Raw genomic sequence first — 24,980 nt, forward strand, 5'->3', positions numbered from 1 at the left:
TTAAACAGCTCCTCTATTTTATTGCCATTGTCCTGGTTCCTTCACTTAATTTATTTATCTTGTGAAAATAGTGTTTATTCATGTTTCTTATGCAATATTTTTCCTTCTTTCATGGAAATAATTTAGTAGGTAGCCAAAATGTAGTTAATTTGTATTTCTATTGTTACAATGACAGTATAGGATTTTGAATAAGATTCCAAATATTGGGCAAAAATTTTCTGTAGTTTTTGCCCAATGTGGTAACACGTATATGGCCAAGAATGTAAATATGGAAGTGAGTATGAATTTATTCATTTACTTGGGAAATAAATTTCAACATGTTAGGTTAATTAAGTCCTGTATTTGGTCTAGTTGTAAATTGTATACTAATGTAACAGACATAATGTTGTTTGATTTTTATAATTAGATTGTATTTTATAAAAGTTCCATTTCTTTTTACAGGTAATAAAAATTTACAGGAAAATAGTTTCTGTTTGGATCATGTAGTTTATAGATCATGTGATAAAATCTTAGAATTTATGTTTAAAACCATACTTAATTATTATTTAAATTTTTTTTTCAGCTCTTCTTCAAGTGACAATTTCACTTAGCAAAGTAGAGCTTAGCGTGGGTGAATCTAAATTCTTCACATGTACAGGTATGTATGTGTACAAATATTTCAAGATGATTACTTGTTTTGGCTTTAATTAATATTATACATTGGCAAAATTTAAATAGTGAAAAATAATTCTCTAAAAATAAAATCTTATAATACCACTAGGCTTCTGATGATGGAAGGTGTTAGCTAATAGTTAGTTAATATTTTACATATTAAAAACTATGGAGTTTATTTCTGTTAATTTCAAATTATTAATTTTGACCATCAAACTAGCTCACTTATTTTGAAAATAACTTATCAAATAAAATGTATCCACAATAACTTAAATAAATTCAAATGTTATTCCTGTATAAATAATAATATTAGGATGAATATAAATATTATAACTGAATTACCTTTATAAATATGCAATGAATAAATTAGATATGGCACACTGCATTATAGCTATACCTGAATGAAAACTTTCAGACAAAGCAAATCAAATCTGTCCTTATGAAAAGTGAATTAAAGAAAAAGATATTTAATCAGCAAAACTTTGGCAAGAATTTTATGACTATTAATCAAAAGTATCATATATCATAATACCTGTGGGAAATTATATGGACCTCATTTAGTTTAATCATGCAAATGCATAATTTTTTCAGAAGACATTTAAATACTACTTAAGCGACAAATTCTAATTTAGCGTACTGTAGAAGTCACAAATGCACACATTGTACTTCTATTTATATTCATCAAATTCATTTTTATGCATGCAAGCCTTCATATGTAAAGTTATGAAAAATATTCACATACGGTGGCTGGGGTGGCTCAGTTGGTTAAGCGGCTGACTCTTGATTTCAGCTCAGGTCATGATCTCACAGTTCACAGGACAGAGCCCAGTGTTGGGCTCTGTGCTGAGCATGAAGCCTGTTTAAAATTCTCTCTCTCTCCCCCGCTCCCTCTGCTCCTACCCCATTTGTGCTCTTCTCTCTCCTCTCTCTCTCAAAAAAGATAGAAAGTTATAACATATTTATAAATCATATATAATACATTATAATATATATTACATTATAGTATGTATATATAATATCACATCTTATGAAAAATTAGGAGGGCATGATTCTTCATATTTTGCCTTCCTAAAGGTCTAACTAAATTGATAGGTCTGTTGATACATATTTTTGCATATTGACAAGTAGAAAGGAAGACAGCAAGTGAGATATTGGTTCAATATCACTTATTATGTCAGCAGAGCTTTGGAATAAGAATGAAGATCATTGTTTTTAAATCTTATCTATATTTTATATACACAAATGCACAGATGCACATACATAGCTCGATTGTGTAACATATTCACAGAATAATTAAATAGTCTAAAAATTAAGTTTGAAAATGACATTGTATTATTTTCTTAGATTCATTATATATAACATATATATAATATATATGCTATTTATGTTATATATATATGTTATGCACTACATAATGTTATTACATCTGTAGGTATTACATAAGGTCAAAGTAAGGAATAATTTAAAAGAATGAATTAACATCATTCAATGGTACTATGTTTTGCTCTTAAAATAAGGCAAAATAATTAAACATCTTTTTTCCTTTTATACAAAGATGTATAACCAAGAGCCATATTGTTATTGTGGAAGCAGTCTTATATATGTTAAATACACAATAGTGAAACAAGAATCTAAAAATGAAGATGCTAGAAACACTTGCAACCCTTCCATATATATATATATATATATATATATATATATATATATATGGAAGCATTCCGGTTTGCAAATATATATATATATATATAATATTTACAAAATATATATAACATATATAATATATATTATATATATATATTTACAAAATATATATATAATATATTTTATTACAAGGTTGACTAAGTTGATATGACTCTAAAGTTTCCTGACACTAGAACATAGACATCTAAATTCAGTAAAACAAATGTCTTAAATTTACACTAAAAGGGAGTCAGACCTTCAGAGAGCTAAATAAGATTATGTCATAAATAGAAAATGAATTTGTACTCCACATTTTTAAGAAAATAAAAACTGTAATGTTATTTATTAGTATATCCAGTAGTCCAGGCTTAATAAAAATATGAAAAGTTTTAATAGAAATGATTTATTAGAGATGTCATCAAAAGAGAATCATGATAGGGTGCCTGGGTGGTTCAGTCAGTTAAGCATCTGACTTCGGCTCAGGTCATGATCTCATGGCCTGTGAGTTCGAGCCCCTTGTCAGGCTCTGTGCTGACAGCTCAGAGCCTGGAGCTGCTTCAGATTCTGTGTCTCCTTCTCTCTCTGTCTCTCCCCTGCTTGTGCTCTGTCTCTCAAAAATTAATAAACATTAAAAAGAATTAAAAAAAAAAAGAGAATCATGACTGCTCTATGAAAATCCAAAATAAACTCTCCATGAGAATGAAATTTTATACCATATTATCAAGAATGAAAATATCCAAAATATTTCACAGAATGTCCTATATAATTTACTGTATAAAATGAAAGTTTATATTGTTCAGATTTGAAATGATGTTCATTTAAATTACTCATTTGTAGTTCTTTATGGAGATGGGAATTAAAACAAATACTTCCCCTAAATGAGTTATCCCGTAACCACTGTGGTTTTATACTTCTGTCCAGAAAGATCTGAAGATAACATAACTAAGATCCATTTAATATTTAACTAAATGTTCTTTCATACTTTTTGCTCAAGCATGTCTAATTTGATATGGAAAACGCAATAATTTGTTTCTAAAGCCATTTCTTGGGAAAAGTATAAGAAGGAACAATGTTCTTCAAAGTGGTCCTGCAGATGTTAGCATTTCCCCTTTATGCATTTCTCCTGATAACTTTTGAGTTAATAGCACATACCGCTTCCACAAATTATCCTTCAAGTAATTAGGTGAAATACATCCTTTTTGTCAGTAAAAGCAAACTTTGGAAGTTTCAGCTTTTACGAAGAGGATAATAACCTGGATTCTGAATTGGAAAACTTAAATAAATGTTTACCTTATAATGATTTGGTTGTAATTGCCTAGCAGTATAAGTATCATTTCAATGCATTCTAATTATCATGTGATTAAGTAGTTAACAGTTTTAGATTAAAATGATGAAACTATTCATTTTAGTTGAGAAAAGAGATTAGGGTTCCATTTTAAAAATAGTCATTGGCCTTATCTGTACAAGTTTAACAACTTGGGGAATTAATTCCAAATTCAGTATTATCAAAAGCCAAAGTTGATTTTGCGTAAGATTTACATTTTTATGAGCTGTGCTTTATCGGGGAAAAAAGTACTGTCTCCTGACCCTAGCAAAGAGACTTGGGAACAGGTGAAATCATGTTAGTAATTGTGTTTCCGGTCAGATATATCTATCACATATAATTTATGTCTGACACAGTGGCCAAGGCAGTTTCATAACTTAACTGTAGTAATAGTTCATAGATTGCTATGGTAAAGTTTCAACTATCAGGGCTGAAATTCCATACTGGAAGTTTCCTATAGAACTTTTGGGTTTTGCTTACGCAAACAGGGCTGAATTCTCAACATTGGATAAATAAGGATGAACATGTGTGCTAACATTTGTGTTTACTTTCAATTTTGTAAGATTTTGAGACTTCCAGCCTTCTCTTATTTACATTTTTTTTCTAAATTGTTAAAAGTTGTTACATAATAGTAAATGTCAATGCCAAAACAAACACTTGAGACATATTTTCAAACATTTCTTTTCCATGGCTCTCTGCAGCAATTGGTGAACCTGAAAGTATAGATTGGTATAATCCTCAAGGGGAGAAGATAATTTCAACACAGAGGGTAGCAGTGCAAAAGGAAGGTGTTAGATCACGATTAACCATCTACAACGCAAATATAGAGGATGCAGGGATATATCGTTGTCAAGCAACAGATGCCAAAGGACAGACACAAGAAGCTACAGTTGTATTGGAAATTTACCGTAAGTTATGCATTTATTAGTTAATTGAATTTGTGGTTGTATAAAAACTTGAACATAATGCATTTAGTAAAAATTAACACCCATTAATAACTATGTGCTAGATAATGTTGTAAGACCATTGCAAGTATCAGTTTATTTATATTTTGCCATGGTGCATCTCTAAAATGGAATCGATAATAGGAAATAGTTTATTATAAATATAGATGGAGCCAATTCTCTTGGTAAAATAATAGAGATGAAAATGTTTTCATGTTCTCCAGCCATTAAAAATCTATTGGGTAAATAGAAAACAGTAGATTATTTAGTGTTAGGAAATTTATCAGAAGTAGTTTTTCACTCTAAAATAAAAGGTCAGGATTAGAACAAATGACATTACGTATATGATAGCAGTGACCAGTCTAGAATGGGAATTGAGGGTCAGTGAACAGGAGTAGACACAGAAAAAGCTGGAGATTCATCTAGTGGAGAATAATATCTAGCTGGATTCTTCACCAACAGAATTTTCTTTAAGATGATTTTCCATATTGACACTTGATTTTAGGAATTAAGATTGACAGTTTTCTATATTCCTTCTCCTTTCTTACATATAGGAATCATGTTTTTTTTAAATATGAAATTTATTGTCAAATTGGTTTCCATACAACACCCAGTGCTCATCCCAACAGGTGCCCTCCTCAATACTCTTCACCACTCTCTCCTCCCTCCCACCCCCCATAAACCCTCAGTTTGTTCTCAGTTTTTAAGAGTCTCTTATGTTTTGGCTCCCTCCCTCTCTAACCTTTTTTTTGTTTTCCTTTCCCTTCCCCATGGTTTCCTGTTAAGTTTCTCAGGATCTACATAAGGGTGAAAACATATGGTATCTGTCTTTCTCTGTATGACTTATTTCACTTAGCATAACACTCTCCAGTTCCATCCACATTGCTACAAAAGGCCATATTTCATTCTTTCTCATTACCACATAGTATTCCATTGTGTATATAAACCACAATTTCTTTATCCATTTATCAGTTGGTGGACATTTAGGAATCATGTTTAAGAATACTATGAATGAAGCCTGTTGACTCCTTAGGGGTGAAACCAGGCTGTATCACTTAATTTAGTGGCCTTGAGCAATTGCCTAACCTCTCTGTCTTCAGTTTCGTCATCTATAAAATGAAGTAATAGGGGCGCCTGGGTGGCTTGGTCAGTTAAGCGTCCAACTTCGGCTCAGGTCATGAACTCACGGTCCGTGAGTTCGAGCCCCGCGTTGGGCTCTGTGCTGACCGCTCAGAGCCTGGAGCCTGTTTCAGATTCTGTGTCTCCCTCTCTTTCTGCCCCTCCCCTGTTCATGCTTTGTCTCTCTCTGTCTCAGAAATAAATAAACGTTAAAAAAAATTAAAAAAAAATAAAATAAAATGGAATAATAGTAGTACCTACCTCTTACATAGAATTGTTTTGAGCACTGCATTAATTAATATTGTATAAAGTCCTTAGAAAAATGCCTCACAATTCATATGTGATAGTATTTTTACCACATATTAATGAAAAATATGTGAAAAATTACAAATTTTTGAAATAATAACTCATAAGTCACCCCCTCCCTACAGCTTTATTGTTATTATTATTTTGGAGATACGATATGAGAAAAAAAGGCAAAGTCTTCCCATGCCATGACTTCCTTTTTGATGTGCAGGGCAATTTGTTGGGATAGTATTGTCCTCATTTTTCCTGATTTAGACTCCCCCTACTCCTTTTAGTTTCTAAGCTCCTTAAGAAAAGGTAGTATATTTGTTTATGTGATTCCTACTGCACCTATTTGATAAGTAGAAAAAATTAAATTGAAGCTGTCATTTCATGGACATAATATTTGGACAGATTTTTCATTACTTTGAATGATGCAAAGGAAGGTGGCTGGTGTTTCGTTTGTATACTAAAGAAATGACTTTTTGTTCCTGGCAAGAACAATGAATAACTTTTGTGAAAATTTCTCAACAAGCATAAATATCCATGTTCATTCATTCATTCAACACGCTTACTGGGTATCTACTACATAACAGACAATATTGTAAGTCATAAGGAGTAGTAACTAAAACAGAAAATGTCACTGGCTACTTGGTACTTATATTTTAGTGAGCGGAGAAACACAACCAATGAATGAGCTTAGAAAAATATGTGAATGCTAGATATCCATGCTGTAGAATTCTATAGTGAAGGAAATAAGGGGTAAAGAGAGGAGTTGAATGGGGAACGGAGATGGTTATTTTACTTGTGAAGGTGCAGCAGAAATCTGAAGGGATTCAAAGGAGCACAGATGGCCAAGGATGAGAACAAACCTGGAGTGTTCAAGGAATTGCAAAGAAGACAGTCTGGATCACAGGGACTTGGAAAAGAGAGAAGATACTGGGATTGGAGTTGGGGAGCTGACTCCAGTTCACATAGGACCTAGTCTGGCATCGCGAGGACTTTGACCTTTCTTCTCGGTGAGATGGGGAGTTCTCAAGTAGAGGAATCACATTATCTGGAATCAGGTTTTAAAAGATCTAGCGTTAACTAATGATTTTATTGCAGCATCAATCCACACACAGATTTTGGAATATTTTGTTGGGAGAAGTGAGCAATAATACTTTTACGGTTTGTTTTACTTTCTTGATGCAGAAAAACTCACTTTCAGAGAAGTGGTATCTCCTCAAGAATTCAAACAAGGGGAGGATGCAGAAGTGGTGTGCCGAGTTAGCAGCTCACCTGCCCCTGCTGTCAGCTGGTTGTATCATAATGAGGAAGTCACCGCTATTTCCGACAGTTAGTATTTTGGTAACTCCCTAAATTATATGTTCTAATAATATTGCAATTTTTAAAGAGACTGAATCTCCTGACTGAATGGAGAAATTTTATTTTTTTTGATCTCAAGTATCAAACGGTTTTGAGAACCTTCCAGCTCTAAAGTAGGTGTTGGCAAACCATGGGTCTTGGGCCACAGTCAGCCTCTCTGCTGTTTTTGTGTGGTGTCATGGGATTACAGCCAATCCTGACCATTACACAGTTTGCATGGCTGCTTTGGGGACAGGGTTGAACAGCTGTGATACAGATGATGTGGCCTACAAAGTCTACGATACTTATCACTTGCAGATTTACAGAAAAAGTTTGCTTACCCCTATCCTATTCAAGAAAAACTTAGTAAAAACTGTAGAAGGGTAATAAGTAAATGAAAGAATTAATCCTGATGCATTCAAATTCTATATATTACAGTTTATGCATGATCCCATGGGCTACTCTGTAATCTTAAAATAATAACCATATGAATCCTATTTATTATTCTGGCACTGTTCTCTCAAAGACACCTACATGTTCTAAATATTATGGTATGATGCATATGGATAATAGACAGAAAAGTACATTCATTCGAATTGTCTTCATAATTTTGATTCAGACTGAGCTAAAATTCCAGAATAATATGACATCTGAAATTGAAAGCATAATTTGCTTACATTATGCTATTTTACCATTGTGCATTGGGAGCATTTTCAATTTAGAATATTTTTCAATGCACCTGCATTGCAGAGAGATACGAAATAATTGAATCTTTTTAAATACTTTCCATCTTGGATGATTCCGTTGTGTGTTTCTAAGAGATAAAACTTTTATAGCATAAAGGAGAGAAAGCAGATAGTATCTATTTTTGAGTATGTACAGAGAATGTATCATAATCATGTTTAATAGTCTTTTTTTAATTTTGAGATAATTTTTCTGGTCTTGGCATTTTCAGTGCTTGTCAGTTATCGACTAACTCTCTTTTTCTGTATTATAATAGGTGAGAAATGGTACTTTATTTCCTCTTATTTTATTTTAGGACAACTGCTTTATATTTTATTAACATATCACATGAGTACATTGTATAATGTATTTTCAGCTATTTTACCCTCAATAATAAAGAAAAGGCAGTTCTTGTATAGAAGTTAAATGACAATGTCTAAACATTTTCACATTGCCTCATCTTAGGCTTCAAGTGTACATCTGGTTTATTGTAAACCTTAATTACAAGAAGGTTTTGAAATGAATTATAGTTTTTATTTTTTTATTTTTATTTTTTTAACGTCTATTTATTTTTGACACAGAGACAGAGCATGAACGGGGGAGGGTCAGAGAGAGGGAGACACAGAATCTGAAACAGGCTTCAGGCTCTGAGCTGTCAGCAGAGAGCCCGACGCGGGGCTGGAACTCACGGACCGCGAGATCATGACCTGAGCCGAAGTCGGCCGCTTAACTGACTGAGCCACCCAGGCGCCCCTGAATTATAGTTTTTAAAAGACACATGGAACAAAAGCCTCAAAGCCAGGACTTGTAGTCCAGTGTGATGGTGTTGGAGGAGCACTGCTTCTCTGCCACAACTCACACAGTTTTCTCCAGTATGCAGGGACGGACGTATTTGAAGGTAGAATTCAATTATGGCTCTACTCCTTGGCCGTGATGCTTTGAATAACTTTTCTAAGTGTTCTCTAACTCAGATTCTGTATGTGTAAACAGTGGGTTATTATCTCTATTTTAAACAATGCTTGTGAGTTTCAAATAAGACTTTAGGCATATAATAAATATTTGTTAAATGAATGAATAAAATTTTTGTGTGTATATCAGGTTCTCAGCAAAATGACATTGATCTTTCTCCTTCCTTCTCATTGAGTTTTTAAATGTTGAGAAGAAGTTTTACCAAAATTATAGACACTCAGGTTTTATCTAGAATAAAAAAAATCCCATGTAAGTGAAGGGACTAGTCTAGAGTAAGCATGAAACCTAGTTCTGAATTGCATGGCAAGCAAAGAAAAGAAATGACATCTTTTTTTTTTTCTTTTTAATTCTAGGACATAAAGGAATTAGGTGAATTGTGAGGAAGGGCAAGCTTTTCTAACCTTTTAATATCAGAGGAACCTGCCACGTAGTTTATTGTTGGACAGCTTGTACATTCATAATGAATTTACAAGAAGTAATATTCTTCATCTGATTATACCTTGTATGATCCCTTTATTAAAGCTGATGGAATAAGATTAGGTTTACAGGGGCGCCTGGGTGGCTCAGTCTGTTGAGCGTCTGACTTAGGCTCAGGTCATGATCTTATGGCTCGTGAGTTCGTGCCCTGTGTTGGGCTCTGTGCTGACAGCTCAGAGCCTGGAGCCTGTTCCCGATTCTGTGTCTCCCTCTCTCTCTGCACCTAACCCACTCGCATTCTGTCTCTGTCTCTCTCAAAAATAAACAAACATTAAAAAAAATTTTTTAAAAAGATTAGGGTTATAACCTTGAAAGGAACATATAAGGGGATTTAGAAGAATATGGTGTATCCAGGTAACTTTCTGAAGCCTTAATGTGGTGCGTGAGTAAAGTTTGCAGGCTCTAGATGAAATAATGAAGGCTTGGAAATGTCCATCTTATTAGCCATGCTTTTGGTAGCAGCTGTATGGCAGGTATTCTTAATTAAAATTCCAACAAAATATTCTGAGTGGAGGTCCTTTCCATGCTACTTGCTGAAAATAACCCATATGCTAAATAACCTAAGCATTTAGGAAGTAAAGGTGGCATTTTGTTACAAAAGTTGAAAATCCTGACTTTTAGGATCCCTCAATGGAGGGATATGACATCGCAGATGCCTGTTTCAACCTCAGCCAGTTTGAAAGTTATTTCTAAAATATTCTAAATGCTTTGATCATTGCCAAATGATTGCATCAAAAACTGTGGATAAAATCATCTTGTTCAATATTTTTTATGTAATCTTCCTCCAGTATAGAAATTCATTCAATTTTGAACTAGTTGTTGAAAACCTACTATGTGCCATCTAGCATGCTAGATGGTTGTTATTCATAGTTAACTCGATAAACAAGTTCACTGCCTTCAAATGCTAATAATCTAGTAGAAAAGATTAATAGAGAAATCAGTGAAAACAAAGTATGTTGAAGTCTATGAGAAGGAAAGTGTAATGATAGAAGATAATAAAGAAAGAATACCTCAACTAGTTAGGGCAGAGGTGGGAGTCCAAGATGCCTGCTGAATAGAGAAGTAACACTTAAGTGGTGGGGACTTGTCAGGAGGGAGATCATCTGCAGTGGCCTGGAGGTGAAAAATACCATGAATGGTGCTCTAGAACCTGGAATAAGTTTATTATAATGAAAGTTTATGAATAAGTGCAACTGGAATACTTATACTAATAGATAAATATAAACTAGGGTTGGTCATAAAGAACTAATAAGATAGGAGACTGAAAAGGAAGGTTGAGCTGAGTCATAATGACCCTGACATCTCTGCTAAGGAATTTATCCAAAAGCAACATCACTAAAGCATTTTAATCAGAGCAGTAACATGACCTGATATGAATTTGGGAAGGATATTAGTGCTTCAGTGAGAAGAATGAGTTGGATGGTAGTCAAAGCAAAACTCCAGGCATTGATAACAGTTCAAACCCTAATGAAATAATTGCTGAAGGAGAAGGAGATTTAGACTAAGTAATGATAAAGGGGGAAGTGACAGGACATGGGATTTAATTGGATATGTAGATGGAGGGAGATGGAGAAGTCAAGGATGATTCAAGGAATTGGACTCGGGCAAATAGTTCAATGTACAGACATGCTAAGACAGAACTGGAGAGACCATATGAGAAATTTCAGGTGGAGATAGTACAGTGAATTTTAAGTTTGTTGAGATTAAAGTATTTCCAACCCTTTTCAGTAGGTACATCTGCTATACTGTTACAGACTTTTCTAATTCAGGTAATGGTCTTGTCTGAAGAAAAATTGGGAGACTCAAAATATAGATGGCAATTGAAGCCATAAGGGTAGATGAGACATATCATCAGTGGCTGGGGAATGAGAACAAAAGAGGGCTAGAAAATAATCTCCTTAAAGAAGCATAAAGCAGATCACTTACTGAGTATTACATTTTTTCATTTATTTTTTAATGCAATAATGAAATTAAAAAAAACACGGAAGTTCTGTATAATTGAGAGAAGCTAATAATCTCTAATAGTCAAATAGTCCTGATATCCATAGTTATGTGTAATTGATTGAAGCAGTGCTTTCTTCAAGTGTTTTCTTCAAGCACATATTCATGATGTACTTCAGTTTGATAGTTCACTATATCATTCCATGGACTTGACACCCATATCTACAATTTGACATGCAATTTTCACATGGTTTGTTTTCTGTATGGAAACATTGGGATGTATTTACATTTAGCAGGTAACTGCTATTTTTCTAATGTTCTAATAACTTCTCTCAGACAGTAGAAATACTATATTAAAATGGCCATTTGATTAAAAGTTTACAATTAGAAGAAAGATTGATTTATTCCTATCAAAATATGTATTATAGACATTCAAGTCATTTTCCTTTTTATATCAAATATTGTCTTCCTGATTAAAATAATTCTTCTGCTTACTAATTTTGTAACTAAGTATCCTATAAGTGTTAAAGAACATTATAGTTAAAGGATAATACATTTTAGTAATTTAAAAATACTACAATAATCAAGGTATAATTATGGGCATCCCTAAGTTTGAACTATTACAATTTATAATTGCTTCTCATTCTAATTTCCAGCCACATGCTCAAGTAGAGGCTCTTTTAATTGACTTTGAAACGTTCTTAATTTTTAGGAGTTCTGAGTTATTCCAGGACTTCTTGTGAGTTAAACTTTAAAATTTCTTGAGGATTCTTTTTCTCCAGGCTTTTCTTAGAGAAAAGGAAAATTTACCAGGGAAAGCGTATGTATAAAAATTTGTGTCTCTCTTCTTTGGGTCAACCTAAAGAAGAAATAAATATTATGGGAAAGTTTGTATAGTAGTCCCTCCATGTCCACAGGAGATATATTTCAAGACTCCCCAGTGGCTACCAGAAGTACCAAACCCTGTATATACTTTTTTCTAAAAAAATGTGCTTATGATAAAGTTTAATTTATAAATTAGGCATTTAACTTATAAATTAAGAGATTAACACCAATTACTAATAATGAAATAGAACAATTACAACAATTTTATTGTAATGAAAGTTATGTGAATATGGCCACTCTCTAAAAATAGCTTATTGTACTGTACTCACCCTTTTTCCTTTGATGAGGCAAGATGATACAATGCCTACATGATGGGATGCAATGAGGTGAATGACATAGGCATTGTGATATAGTTCTGGTAAGATGTCATAAGGAGGATCATCTGCTTCCGGGCCACGGTTGACTGAAGGTAAATGAAACTGCAGAAGGCAAAGCCATAAATAAGGGGGACTATTGTCCTTCCTGAGCTGAAAATCATGTGTCTCTTGCTTTACAATCAATATTTTCTATTTCCGGGAGCCTCTGAATCTACCTATTTCCGCTCTTTATTAATTATCTCTTCCTTACCTGTATTAAGCGCAGTCTTCTCATATTCTGATCACTCTCCTATTTGTATTTGTAGTCCAAACTAGAATTGGTATGGCATTAAGAAATTGTATTAAGGAATCACTATGGCAAATGAATCCCAAATCTGAATCGAACCCAAAACAACCTAATATAGCAGATTATGTCCAGTCGGCAGCCCCAGCCATCCATTCAGTGATCCAAGCTGAGGGAAGCTGTACCTTTTTCTCATGCGGCTTCCATGTTTACCCTACCTGTCTATCAAGCCAGCAGACAGGGGAAGAGCAGTAAACATTGGAATAGGTCCAAAAAGTAACCTTTAATGGTATAACAGTAAATACCCTGGAGGAGAGCACCTTAAACTAATGCCATTTCTACTTTACCAAAAGGTACAACGGGGTTGAGGATGTCTCTCTCATATTTACCAAAGTATCTCAAATACTATGCATACCAAAAAGATGATGTTCAATGATATATTAACTGATGAAATTTAAGATATTGTTTTTACAACATGTTTCAGAATGGACTAGATGTGAGAATATTGTTTACTTGATAAGAAGAGAAAAGGTCCTAGCACTGCAACAAAATTGCCATGACTAAAAAAAACAGACCAGACATTATGGAAAACATGTTCAGGCTGAGATGATGCCTAGGCTAGCCAGATTATTTTAAGCAATCAACTAATGCATGCCCTCTAACAGCCTATTTTTATGTATATTCATGTGCATACGCTCATACACAAAATGGAATCTTGAAATAAAATTAATAAAGTCTAATCTATTCATTATTAAAGTGGATTATCTTGCATTTAGAAAAAAATTCAAATAAATTCAAGATATGGCCATTTTATATGTCCTTTATGTGACTTGAGTATTACTGTATCATTTAGCTTTCTCCTAAGGGTATACAAAATTATTAGTTTAATTATTGTGTAAGGAAGCCTATTCAATCAATTTTCTAACCCTTTTCCACCCTTTAGTTGCTACATATTTGCAGTCAAAATGTCTTCATGCCTGCAATATCTAATCTCTCAGCATTGTTCTTTTGTGTATCATTTCTGCATTCAAAGTACCAAGGGGAAAATAATAGCCTAACCATTTTATGTGGAAATAAAGTCTTGAATGTATTTTAGAAAAAAAGGTGTAACAAGGCAGTGTGGAGTGGAAAAATTGAAGCCATGAAATTACATTTTACTTTCAAATTTGAATTTGTTTGTTGATGAAAAGTTTGATAGTGTCAGACAAGTGCCATATTTTAACTCTTAGCAATTTAGAACATACTGGACTCTGCTTTCAATTACTGATATCATTTCCTCCCCTTTGCTTACTTTCTAGATCGCTTTGCTATGCTAGCCAACAATAATCTGCAGATTCTCAACATCAATAAAAGTGATGAAGGTATATACAGGTGTGAAGGAAGAGTGGAAGCTAGGGGAGAAATTGACTTCCGTGATATCATCGTTATTGTTAATGGTAAGCAGAGAATAATTTGTACATATTTTATTGTTGCATTTTAGCAATACTTTTATTAAAAGGGCAACCCTGTAAATACGGCACTTTAATAACCTTTTTCGTACCTGGAGGAAATCTCCCCACCTCTATGATCACATCTATTACACTGTCTATAGTCTCACGGGCAGGATCTGCGACTTATTTAACACTGTCATCTTCTTTCACTCTTCTACTCTGTAAGGGAGTAGTTGCCTTTTTGCTGGCTTTGTAGTTGTTGAAAGAATGCCAAGTGAAACATAGTAAAGTGTCATACTAGATTTGACTTTTAAATTGCATGAATCACTGGTGGCTTAAACTAATCTATTTAACAGTTTTGTAGGTTTTCTCAAATTTAAATTTAATAATTGAATCCACAAGGAGATTAATAACTAAGTTTATGGCATCACGATGACATCTCTTCTTCCAAATTTGGCTTCTCCTGCTGTATTTTCTGCCTGTGTTAACATGACATTCTATGAGACCAGAAGATATATTAATGTTATCCTCCTAGTGCCTCCATTTTGATGATCTAATCTATAATTGACATATGCAACACACTTTTTAACATCTCTCAAATATATTCTACCATGATGCCCTCCATAAGAGTGCTGCCCTTTCAAATTGCTTTTCTTCTTTTTCTTGAATTGCTACAAGCTGTTTCCTCTTCTCTCAGTCCCATAATTCAACTTCTTCTCCATCCAACCTTTCACCACTTAAAATTGTCAATGCTTCCTGTTACCTTTGAGACAAAATTAAAACCACTTTTCATGGCATTGGATTTCTTTTATGGTCACCAACCCCTCTTCCCTAACATTCATTCATGAGTAGCCCATGCCTCAGCCATATGGAAATATTAGTACTAACACTGCACAAAATGCACTTTTGGTTTTTCTTCTGTTTTAAAATAAAAAGTTAGTGGTACCTATAATCCCACAGGGTTCTATAAGCAGAATGTCATTTGTTCTTTCTGGGATAGACAAAATCAAAATTAAGGAGTTAGCCACACATTTCCTATGAGTTGGGGCTGGGACAGGGAGGAATAAATCTGTCTTCTATATCCTTTCCCCATCCCGCCACGAGCTAGCTCTCCAGTTCTTTAAGACTGGAGAACACTAGGAATCTCATATACCTCTGAAAGAGTTCACTGGTCTTTCCTTTTCTGCAATAAAGGCAGTTGAACCACAAAGTTCATGCTGAAAGACAAAGAGAATATTAAAACACTGCTATCTTTTTCTCTCCTTCTCCAAGTCTATAATTAATTGGGATTTGTGGATAATATAATGGAATAGAATAGGTGTTATGACAGGGAAGCTAGACAGGCTCGTAGAAATTGCACATGCTCATGGAGGAGGCCAAAGTGCCAGGCCTTCAGAGGAAAAGCTTTTCTTTTTTAGAGGTGTTGAGTCTGGTATTTATGAAGAGCACTATAGTCTGGAGATTTTGACCTTCCACACGGGTGGAAGATTTCAGTGCATGAAGAATAGTTTTAAAATGGAGGTTTGTAGCTATATCTCCATCTATTTCTATTATCTATGAGTATCTCTGAACTATTTCTGTCTTTATTATATACAGTACACATACATAACTTACATTATTTAGTTTAATTATTGACTTAACTTTCTAGTGTGCTTTATTTCCAAAATAATTTTTGTTGCCATATATAAATATATTTTGTCACAAGCAAATACTGTGTTCAGTATTCTTTTATGAAAATGGAGATTATAATATTAGTATTATATGTAAAGTTTTGGAAGCAGTATATATTTACTATTAAATGTTATATATTCATATATATGTATATATGTGTGTATATATATATATATATGTCAAATCAAGCCCATATTTTTACACTAAAACAGTAACTCAAATATGATATAAAAAGAAATGAGGGGCACCTGAGGGGCTCAGTTGATTAAGCATCCAACTTTTGGTTTTGGCTCAGGTAATGATCTCAGGGTCCATGGGATCAAACCCCATGTTGGGCTCTGTGCTGACAGTTTGGATCCTGCTTGGAATTCTCCCTTCTCTCTCTCTGCCCCTCCCTTCTCTCTCTCTCTCTCTCAAAATAAATAAATATTAAAAAAATTTTAATAAAAAAATAAACGATATCTGGCAGACATAGCATATTCACCCTTTATTAACTATTTTGCTATTGTAATTTTAATACAATATTAATATTAAATTAATATTTTAAATACTTTAACACATTTATAAATGTCCTAATCTGTTTCCACACTAGTTGACCTGTGAATTTTTATATATGATTACATTTATTTTGAAGGAAGCAAATTGTTTTCAATTAACAAAGTTTGAATCTTCGAGTCCATCATGGTAAGCGCTCAAACTGGAATATTTTGTTCTGTATATCTATTCCTATTATGCCAGGGTTCACAAGAGGATAAACACTGGATTGTGTTCTTTTGTGCCACTCAAATCAATCCTGTAGGTAGTTTTCTGTTCTGTCTGCATCCCACTGACCCTCCCAAAGGGAAATCATTCTCCTTCCACATCCCAATTTCCTCTAACAGAATCAACTACAGATCCTAATCTGACCTTTGCTCAAACACTGCTTTATCTCCACTCATTCTAATTAGTCACATTTCCCCTTTATGGTCAAAAACTCTCATACCTTAGAATTCCTGGCATCACTTTTCTTCAAAATAACAGTGTTCACAAAAATCAACCATCGATTTATTCGCCTTCTGGATGATACGTTTGGACCCTGTCAAGGGAATGCATTGACTAATGCCACCAGTTCATCTGTGCTTTTCTCTCACATTTTGCCTTTATTTCAGACAGAAGAGTCATTCTGCTACAGTCTTATTGACTCTTGTCCTGTTACTGGCTCCTTTTAAATGTTGAGCTCTCCTTAAAAGTATCTTCTTAATATTTCTCTCTTATAAAACCTCTTGAAGATATTTCAGTGGAAAGTTCGAGGCTGCAAAAAATAACAATAATATAAAAGCAATAGCTTTATCCACCTTATCTTTCTTCAACTACAAATATGACCTGTTCTATGACCTTTTCCTCAACTTATATTGAGAGCCCTCTCTCTTAATTGCTACTTATTTTTTATCATGATTTGGATTTTATCCTGGACCTCCTTTCTTTGTCTCCTTCCCCCTCAAGTGCCCTGGAATCCTGACCAAAGACTCCAGCAACTATTTATGTATATTCACTGCTTCCTTGTGAGATCTTAGCTCTGGAAAAAGCTCTGTTCTTTCTTTTATTTTTTGCTCCTTGAAAATTTTTCCCTCGTGTTTCTTTTCTTCCAATGCATATGCTTTTGTTTCAATAAATAATTGAAAGATATTTTTGCTAGGTTCCTCTTTGGTACCAACAATACTAAATCTTAGGAATATTTTTTTTTCTTAACTCCCTCTCTGACTTTCTTATCATATTTCTCAATGCCTGTGTATAGTTTTTTTGCAAACACTTTCTTTCCTCCCTTGAAGAGGTTATGCATTACTGCTCATTGACATGTAGATTGTGGCGCTTCCAGTGGGAGAGTTGTGCACCCCCACCCAACTGATGAAGCCACTTGTCCTGGCCAGTGGCACGTATAACCAAACAATATACACTATGACTGAAATTAGGCTGCAAGAAGAATGATACGGTTTTTTTTTTATCATGTTCTTTCCTTCTGACATGAAACTAGCATGACCCCAAAGAGAGACTTTTCCGTCACCTTGGATACCACAATGAAGACATGTGGAGCAGAGTCACAGCTGATCTGCAGGTGCAGACACATAACATAAATAATAAATAGAGCACATTTTTTAAGCCCTGAATTTTAGAACCGTTGTTTATTGCAGAAAAACAGGCAAATGCAGTGCCAGTGGCCTTTTCCTACTTAAATAAGCAAATTAAACACTATATGACCTAGGGATACTTCTGAAATTACTTCCCTGAGTATGCTGCAGATGTCGTATAATCCCATTTTCTTCTGATGGTGATCATTTCTTGAGATTTTCTTATCACCTTATCAGACAATTGGAAATCCAACTGAAGATTTTTGACTGCAGTTTCAGTATTAATTTATATTGCACTTGTGTATTGATTCAACAGGTACGTATGAAGTGCTAGCTATGTGTTTCACACTATGTTATGCTCAAAATACTATTGGGCTTAATGTATCATCATTTCCCTCAAGGCACTTTAAGTTTTATCTTACTAAAATAATCAACTTTACTAAAGTCCCTTATTGTTTATGGGACAGTTGGATACAAAAGCATTTACTAAAGGCAATTTTTATAGATATTCACAGACTATTTTTTAATAAGAAGGAGCATCTAATGTAGCTTAAGGGGAGACTTCCTTGGTATTTGGGATAAATCTATTGGTGGAAAAGTGCTACCTTTTAGAACAGAGAGAAAGAGAGAGACAGAAGGACAAATAGAACAGATTGTGCAAAAACAAAAATCGTATGATGTGAAAAATACCTAATAACTGTGACTGGAATGTGATATTTTGGGGAGTGATGGTAGTGTTAGATGAGATATAGCTGGAGAGTCAGAGGGTCAGATCATAGAGGACTATGGACTCTCTTCTATGAGGCAAAGATGAACTGACATCCAAACTAGAGAGCAAGGAAATTGACAGAATGATGGAGGCAGGGAGAGGAAGTGAGTTCAAGTGAGAGATAATTGGGGCTTGTGCTAAAAGACAAAGAAATGAAGGGGAAGGTATATAATCAGGTATTATTCGGAACAAAGCCTTTGTATCACATGTATGTCACAGAGGCTAGAGCAATCAAGGGTAATTTGAATACTTTTAGTGTGGGTTTTAGGTTTCCAGCATACTAAATGCAAACAAATGTGACCCATATAGTGAGACTTGAAATATATTTGCTGAATTTGACCATTATGAGATTACAAGAGACATTAGGGTCAATAATATCATCTGAATAGCCTGGACAAAATTCATACTGCAGTGACTTGAAGGATAAATGTACCTTTTGCATTCATTGAAGGATGAAGTTAGCAAAGTCACAATATTTGTTACCTCAGCTTATTGGGATCAACTGTTAAATGGGAAACATCACAAGGTTGAATTAAAGAATAGAGGAAGTGGTTAGACATTTATAAGGAACATATACCTTGCACATAAAGAGGATATCTTTTATGATGAGCCTGGAGGAAGTGAGTCCAAAATGAGTTAGGATGTGGATAAATTAATTCAAAGATGGGTCTGGTTGATAATTTGAGAGAAAGCTTGCCACATGATTTCAATATTCTATTTCTAATCACCTGTCTCTCCTTGATGTACTCTGGATATTTCTGAAATATTTCTCCACAGTTTTATGTGTTTACATCTGCTCTTTATTGGATTTTCAAGTAAGCTTTCTAACATACCTAACAAATTTTCACAAATCTTTCATCAGCTGCCTTCCTTTTATTATTATACCTTATTATATTATTACACATTTGATAAATTGGCTGTCCATCTTTTCTATAAATTCCTGCACTCTTTTTTACTATGTAATCATATTATACACCCTTCCACACACACATACTACTATAAAAATCTCAGATACATTTCTTTAAAAGAGGATCAAAATCATTTCTCTTTTTAACACGTGCCCATTCTCCTTCATCAGGTTCCTAGCACTTAGTTAAATAAAATGCTCTCTAAAACTACTCAGAAAATGTCCATATAAAAGACAGACCTAGAAATAACTTTTAAATTTAAAATATGGTCAATAGAGAGTTATTTTTATAAAATGCTCTTTTAAAGTATAATGATTCATTATTTTCTGAATCTTTTGTACATTTGTGAAGAGTGATCCACTAATTGCCAATTCAAACTTGGGATAATGGAGGCAGGAACAATGTAGAGTGAAGGGAAAATACCTAGTAGTATAATTTTAAAGCGATTGTGTCTTTAGTCTTCCTTTGAACATTACCATTAAATCAATGGTAAATGACAATGGCAGAAGATATTTGTGCAAGTACGTGTCAGAATGTACAGTGAGTGCACTTTGTTAATGCAGTGGTCCTCAGACAGTATTCCTACCCATTTCTAGCCATTTCTTAAAATTAAGAAAATTGGAAAAAGTACTTTTCTTTTTATAAAAAAATGAAAAGTCAAATTTTTTTCTCTTTAAATTTTATGCAATGTTATATAACATAAAGGAAATATAACAATATAAAATACAGTGAACTAGCCTCTTGTATGTCAATAATACAATTGAATTAATCATTCAGAGCAGTTAATTATTGCAAATTATGGAATTTCTAATTTTAGCAATAATGTATAATATATAATTCAAGGAGTCAATAAATAAGCATTTGTCAAAACCAGATATTTTATGATGTTAATATTTCTATCCTTAGTGATCCAATTAAGTTTAAAAGATTAGGAGTTTGGGGTGCCTGGGTGGCTCAGTCAGTTAAGCCTCCTGCTTTGGCTCAGGTCATGATCTTGCATTTTGTGGGTTGGAGCCCTACATTGGGCTCTGTGCTGACAGCTCGGAACCTGGAGCCTGCTTCACATTCTGTGTCTTCCTCTCTTTCTGCCCCTTGCTCTCTCTCTCTCTCTCTCCCTGTCTCTCAAAAATAAACATTAAAAGTATATAACAAATAAATGAAAGATTAGATAACTGGGAAAATATAGAATATTTTTTCTTTTTACTTTTATCCAACATTTAGAAATTTCCATAATATAGAAAATATGATACATATGTTAGCGGCGAGGCCTGTTCCCCAGCCTTGGCTCTTGAGTTTGGCCAAAAAGAATTCAGAGCCAAACTCTTAAGCAAGCAGGTATTTAATAATGGGCAAAGGGAAAGTGCACTCTCAAGGTCTGAGAGCAAGCAGGTCCAGAGGTGGCGACCTCACCGGGGGTCAAGATTATCTTTTCTTGTTATGTTTGCATATGTTATGAGTCATAGGGCTGTTTCTGACTGGAGTTGCTTTCATTCATCTAAGGGACTTCTCCTACCTGTCCAGAGGGAGAGTTTGGGAGTTCTTTGTCAGAAGTATCATGGCGGCCTTCCCCAGCTGGGAGGTGGTCAAAACCGCAATGTAAATGTATCATAATGAAGCTATAGGTTGCTGTAGGACCGTGGTTATTGGGAAGAATGCGTATGGATCCTACGGGGTCTTCCCCAGCTATTCGGAACTTTGTTCCTGCCTTTTGCCTTTTTTATCAGTCAGAAAACACCTGTTCCCTGTTGATATGTAGCTAAATATGCACTCTATCAGATGAAAGAAAGAAAGAAAGAAAGAAAGAAAGAAAGAAAGAAAGAAAGAAAGAAAGATGATAGATCAATCATCTTTGGATATCTATGAACATTTTTCTTTGCCTATCTCCTCAACATAAATAGTTGGAGTGAAAAGTGAATACAGTTTCTTACCTTTTCTTCAATCCGTATTTCTCTTTTGCCCAGAATTTCCCAGGTACACTTAAAGGGCATAATATTATGTTATAAGGCTGTAGAAAAACATACATTTATTTTACAACCTATTTTCAATCTCTAATTATAAGAGAAGACAAAATTATCTTATTACTTGAATCAGATCCTGGTTCTGAACTCACCCATCCCCTAGCTGTCGTGTAGAGATTGGTCTTTGAAATGTTTCTCTAACATTTGGTTAATAATGTGAACACCATCATTTGTAAAATCAACAATGAAAATTTCAAGAAATTTATAGTGGCCACAAGATACTGTAATTAAAATATTTTACATTTCATGGAATCAGTAAAGTGAAAGACACCATCTAAGTATTACCTGACATTGTACAGATGAATGACATTGAAGACAATTAGTGTCTAAATTACATTCATGATATTCATGATTCTGTTCTTCAGAATGTGCTGCACTAAAGGATAAGTTAGGAGGCAATGCCACTATTTTATTCATACTGTAAATTACTTATGATCTGTATGTCTTGATTTTACTTTTTTTTTTAACATCATATCCTATGGCTTTCAATGAAATTGTAGGTATCCAGAGCATGTATATTTTTAATAGGGAAAATAGTTAAGAAACAGAAAGACTTCCATTTAAGTTAGATATAAATTAAATAAACACCCAGTTGTAAGTAATATTAATTCCTGTACTGATTATATTTTTAAGTACAATATGGGTTCCCCCTTTACGGAGGTACATTTAGTTTTACTAAGATTAATGAGTGTGCAATCTCAATGTAAAATGAGTATTCTGTCTATCTCTTACACACACACATAGACACAGACAAACACACACACACCAGCCTGATTTCTATTTTCCCTATAAGACTTAGTTCAAGTATCATCTAGCAAACTTTTCTTAATTTTATCTGCCTTATTACATGACTTCCTTACCTTGAGATCTCCTAGCACTAGGTTCATCTCTATAAAATTGTCCTAAGTTCAGATATTTGAACGGACTCCCCAGATTCCAGTAGAGTATACTCATAGAAAGGTCTTATTTTAAAGGAAAGAATATGATGCAGCAAGAGGACAAAAGAACAAAAGTAATATTTTATAGCATCAAGAAATATCTTAGATTTTTCGATATAGAAAGCAGTCAACAACTTTTGGAATAGTTTCTTCAGTTTTTAATTATTTTTTTACAAAAATATTATTATCCCAATGACAGAATGCATTTTATTTGATAATTATCACTGTTCACCTTTTATTCTCCTTAGGCTTAATAATCCAAATGACTTTACTATTACTGTAAAGGCATTTGCCCCTTATGCTATCAATCTCCTAATACAATTTGTTATCTTGCATGTATTTTAATGGTTTATTGAGTTATATATATAATAAACTGCATATTAAAATGCTATGTGTATATATGTATATATGTGTGTATATATGTACATATATATGTATATATGAATGTCATATATATGATATGAACCATATGTACATATATATGTACATATGAATGCCATATATATGATATGAACCAATCACCACAATCAAGATAATGAATATAAGTGAATATACTCATTCCCCACAACAGTTCTCAGAATCTGTATAAAAGTAATCATGCAGCGTATACACTTCTAAGTGACTTCTTTCACTCAGCAAAATGATTTGGAGATTTATCCATGTTGTTCCATGCAATAGTATTTCATTTTTGTTTTTTTTTATTGCTAAGCATCATTCAATTGTAGGAATATTTCACAATTTGCTTATGTGTTTACCCAAATGACTACTTGGGATGTTTCAAGTTTTTGTCTTACAAATAAAGCTGCTATAAACACTTGTATGTAATTCTTTGCATGGATATATGCTTTTCTTTCTCTGGGGTTAATACCTGTGAGAAGTATGGCTGGATCATATGATATGTATGTGTTTAACCTTCCTTTTATAAAATCCACCAAATTGTTTTCCAAAGGGGTTGTAGTATTTTATATTCCCAGAAGCAGTGTATTGGCCTTTCAGTTGGTCCACATTCTCAGCGAAACTTCATATGGTCAGACCTTTTATGGTTAGGTAAGTGTTTGGTAGTTTCACACTGAGGATTTAGTTTACCTTTTTCAGGTGACTACGGATGTTGAGTATCTTCTCATGTGCTTGTTTACCATGCATCAATTTCCTTTTAAAATCTTTAATCCACTTTTTTTAATGGATTACTTTGTTATTATTGAGATTTCAATTGCCCTGACCTAATCTTTCAGGGGAAATATTCACTCTTTCAATATTAAATGTATGGTTAACTGTAGCCTTTTCAGAAATGTTCTTTATCAGATTAAAAGTGACCTTTTCCTAGATTGGTAAGAAATTTTAACAAAAATTCCGGATTTTTCCAAATTCTTCTTTTCTGAATCTAATGATGAGCTAATAACATAATTTGTATCTTTTAATCTATTAAGTTAGTGAAATAGATTGTTCAATTTTAGAATGTTAACTAACCCTGTATTTCCACGTGGCCAAAATGTGTTATTCTTTTATATAACATTGGATTTAATTTCCTAAAATTTTGTTAAGAATTTTTGCATCTGTCTTCTTAGGAGGTATTGTTCTGCTGTTTTATTCTCTTGTTATGCCTTTGTCTGATTTTGGTAACCAACGTATTAATGGCGTCATTGAATGAATTGGAAAGAACTTTCTTTATATTGGGAAAGTTTGTGCTTGGTTTAATTTTTTTCATTAAATATTTAGTAAAAACTCATCATTAAAGCCATATGGATCTAGAGTTTACATTGTAGGAAGATTTTAAACTGCTATTTCAGTCTTTTAATAGATAAATGCTATTCATTTCAAGTTATCTATTTTTAAGTGAAATTTGGTGGTTAATACCTTTCAAGGAATTTGTCCATTTCATCTAAGTTGCTGACTTTATTGGCATAAAATTGTTCATGAAATCCTTCTATTATCCTGCTAATATCTTTAGAGTCTGTAGTCATCTTGACTTTTCAGTTCCAGTATTGCTACCTTATACTCTCTGTCTCTCTCAGCCCCTCTTTTTCTGTCTCTCTGTCTGTATGTCTCTTGTTCTCTCACTTTCTCTGTCTGCCCCTCATTCTCACTCTTCTTTTCTGATCAGTGTGGCTGAAATTTTACTAGTTATATTGGTCTCTTAAAGAAACTGATATGATTTAGTGTTCTATTCGTTTTCCTTTTTTTATTTTATCAATTTCT

General features: G+C 33.6%; 1 protein-coding gene across 1 annotated transcript in view; it reads left to right on the forward strand.

The window, feature by feature from the left end:
* Positions 1–250: 250 nt before the first annotated feature.
* The window catches only part of NCAM2 (neural cell adhesion molecule 2), a 224,369-nt gene continuing 199,639 nt past the window's right edge, over positions 251–24,980 (forward strand). The window contains exons 1-5 of the mRNA XM_030328483.1: positions 251–278; positions 563–637; positions 4,357–4,563; positions 7,198–7,341; positions 14,244–14,381. Of these exons, the coding sequence (XP_030184343.1) occupies positions 251–278; positions 563–637; positions 4,357–4,563; positions 7,198–7,341; positions 14,244–14,381 (592 nt within the window). The remainder of the gene's footprint in view (positions 279–562; positions 638–4,356; positions 4,564–7,197; positions 7,342–14,243; positions 14,382–24,980) is intronic.

The sequence above is a fragment of the Lynx canadensis genome, chromosome C2, assembly GCF_007474595.2.
Source record: "Lynx canadensis isolate LIC74 chromosome C2, mLynCan4.pri.v2, whole genome shotgun sequence".
NCBI classification, from domain to species: domain Eukaryota; kingdom Metazoa; phylum Chordata; class Mammalia; order Carnivora; family Felidae; genus Lynx; species Lynx canadensis.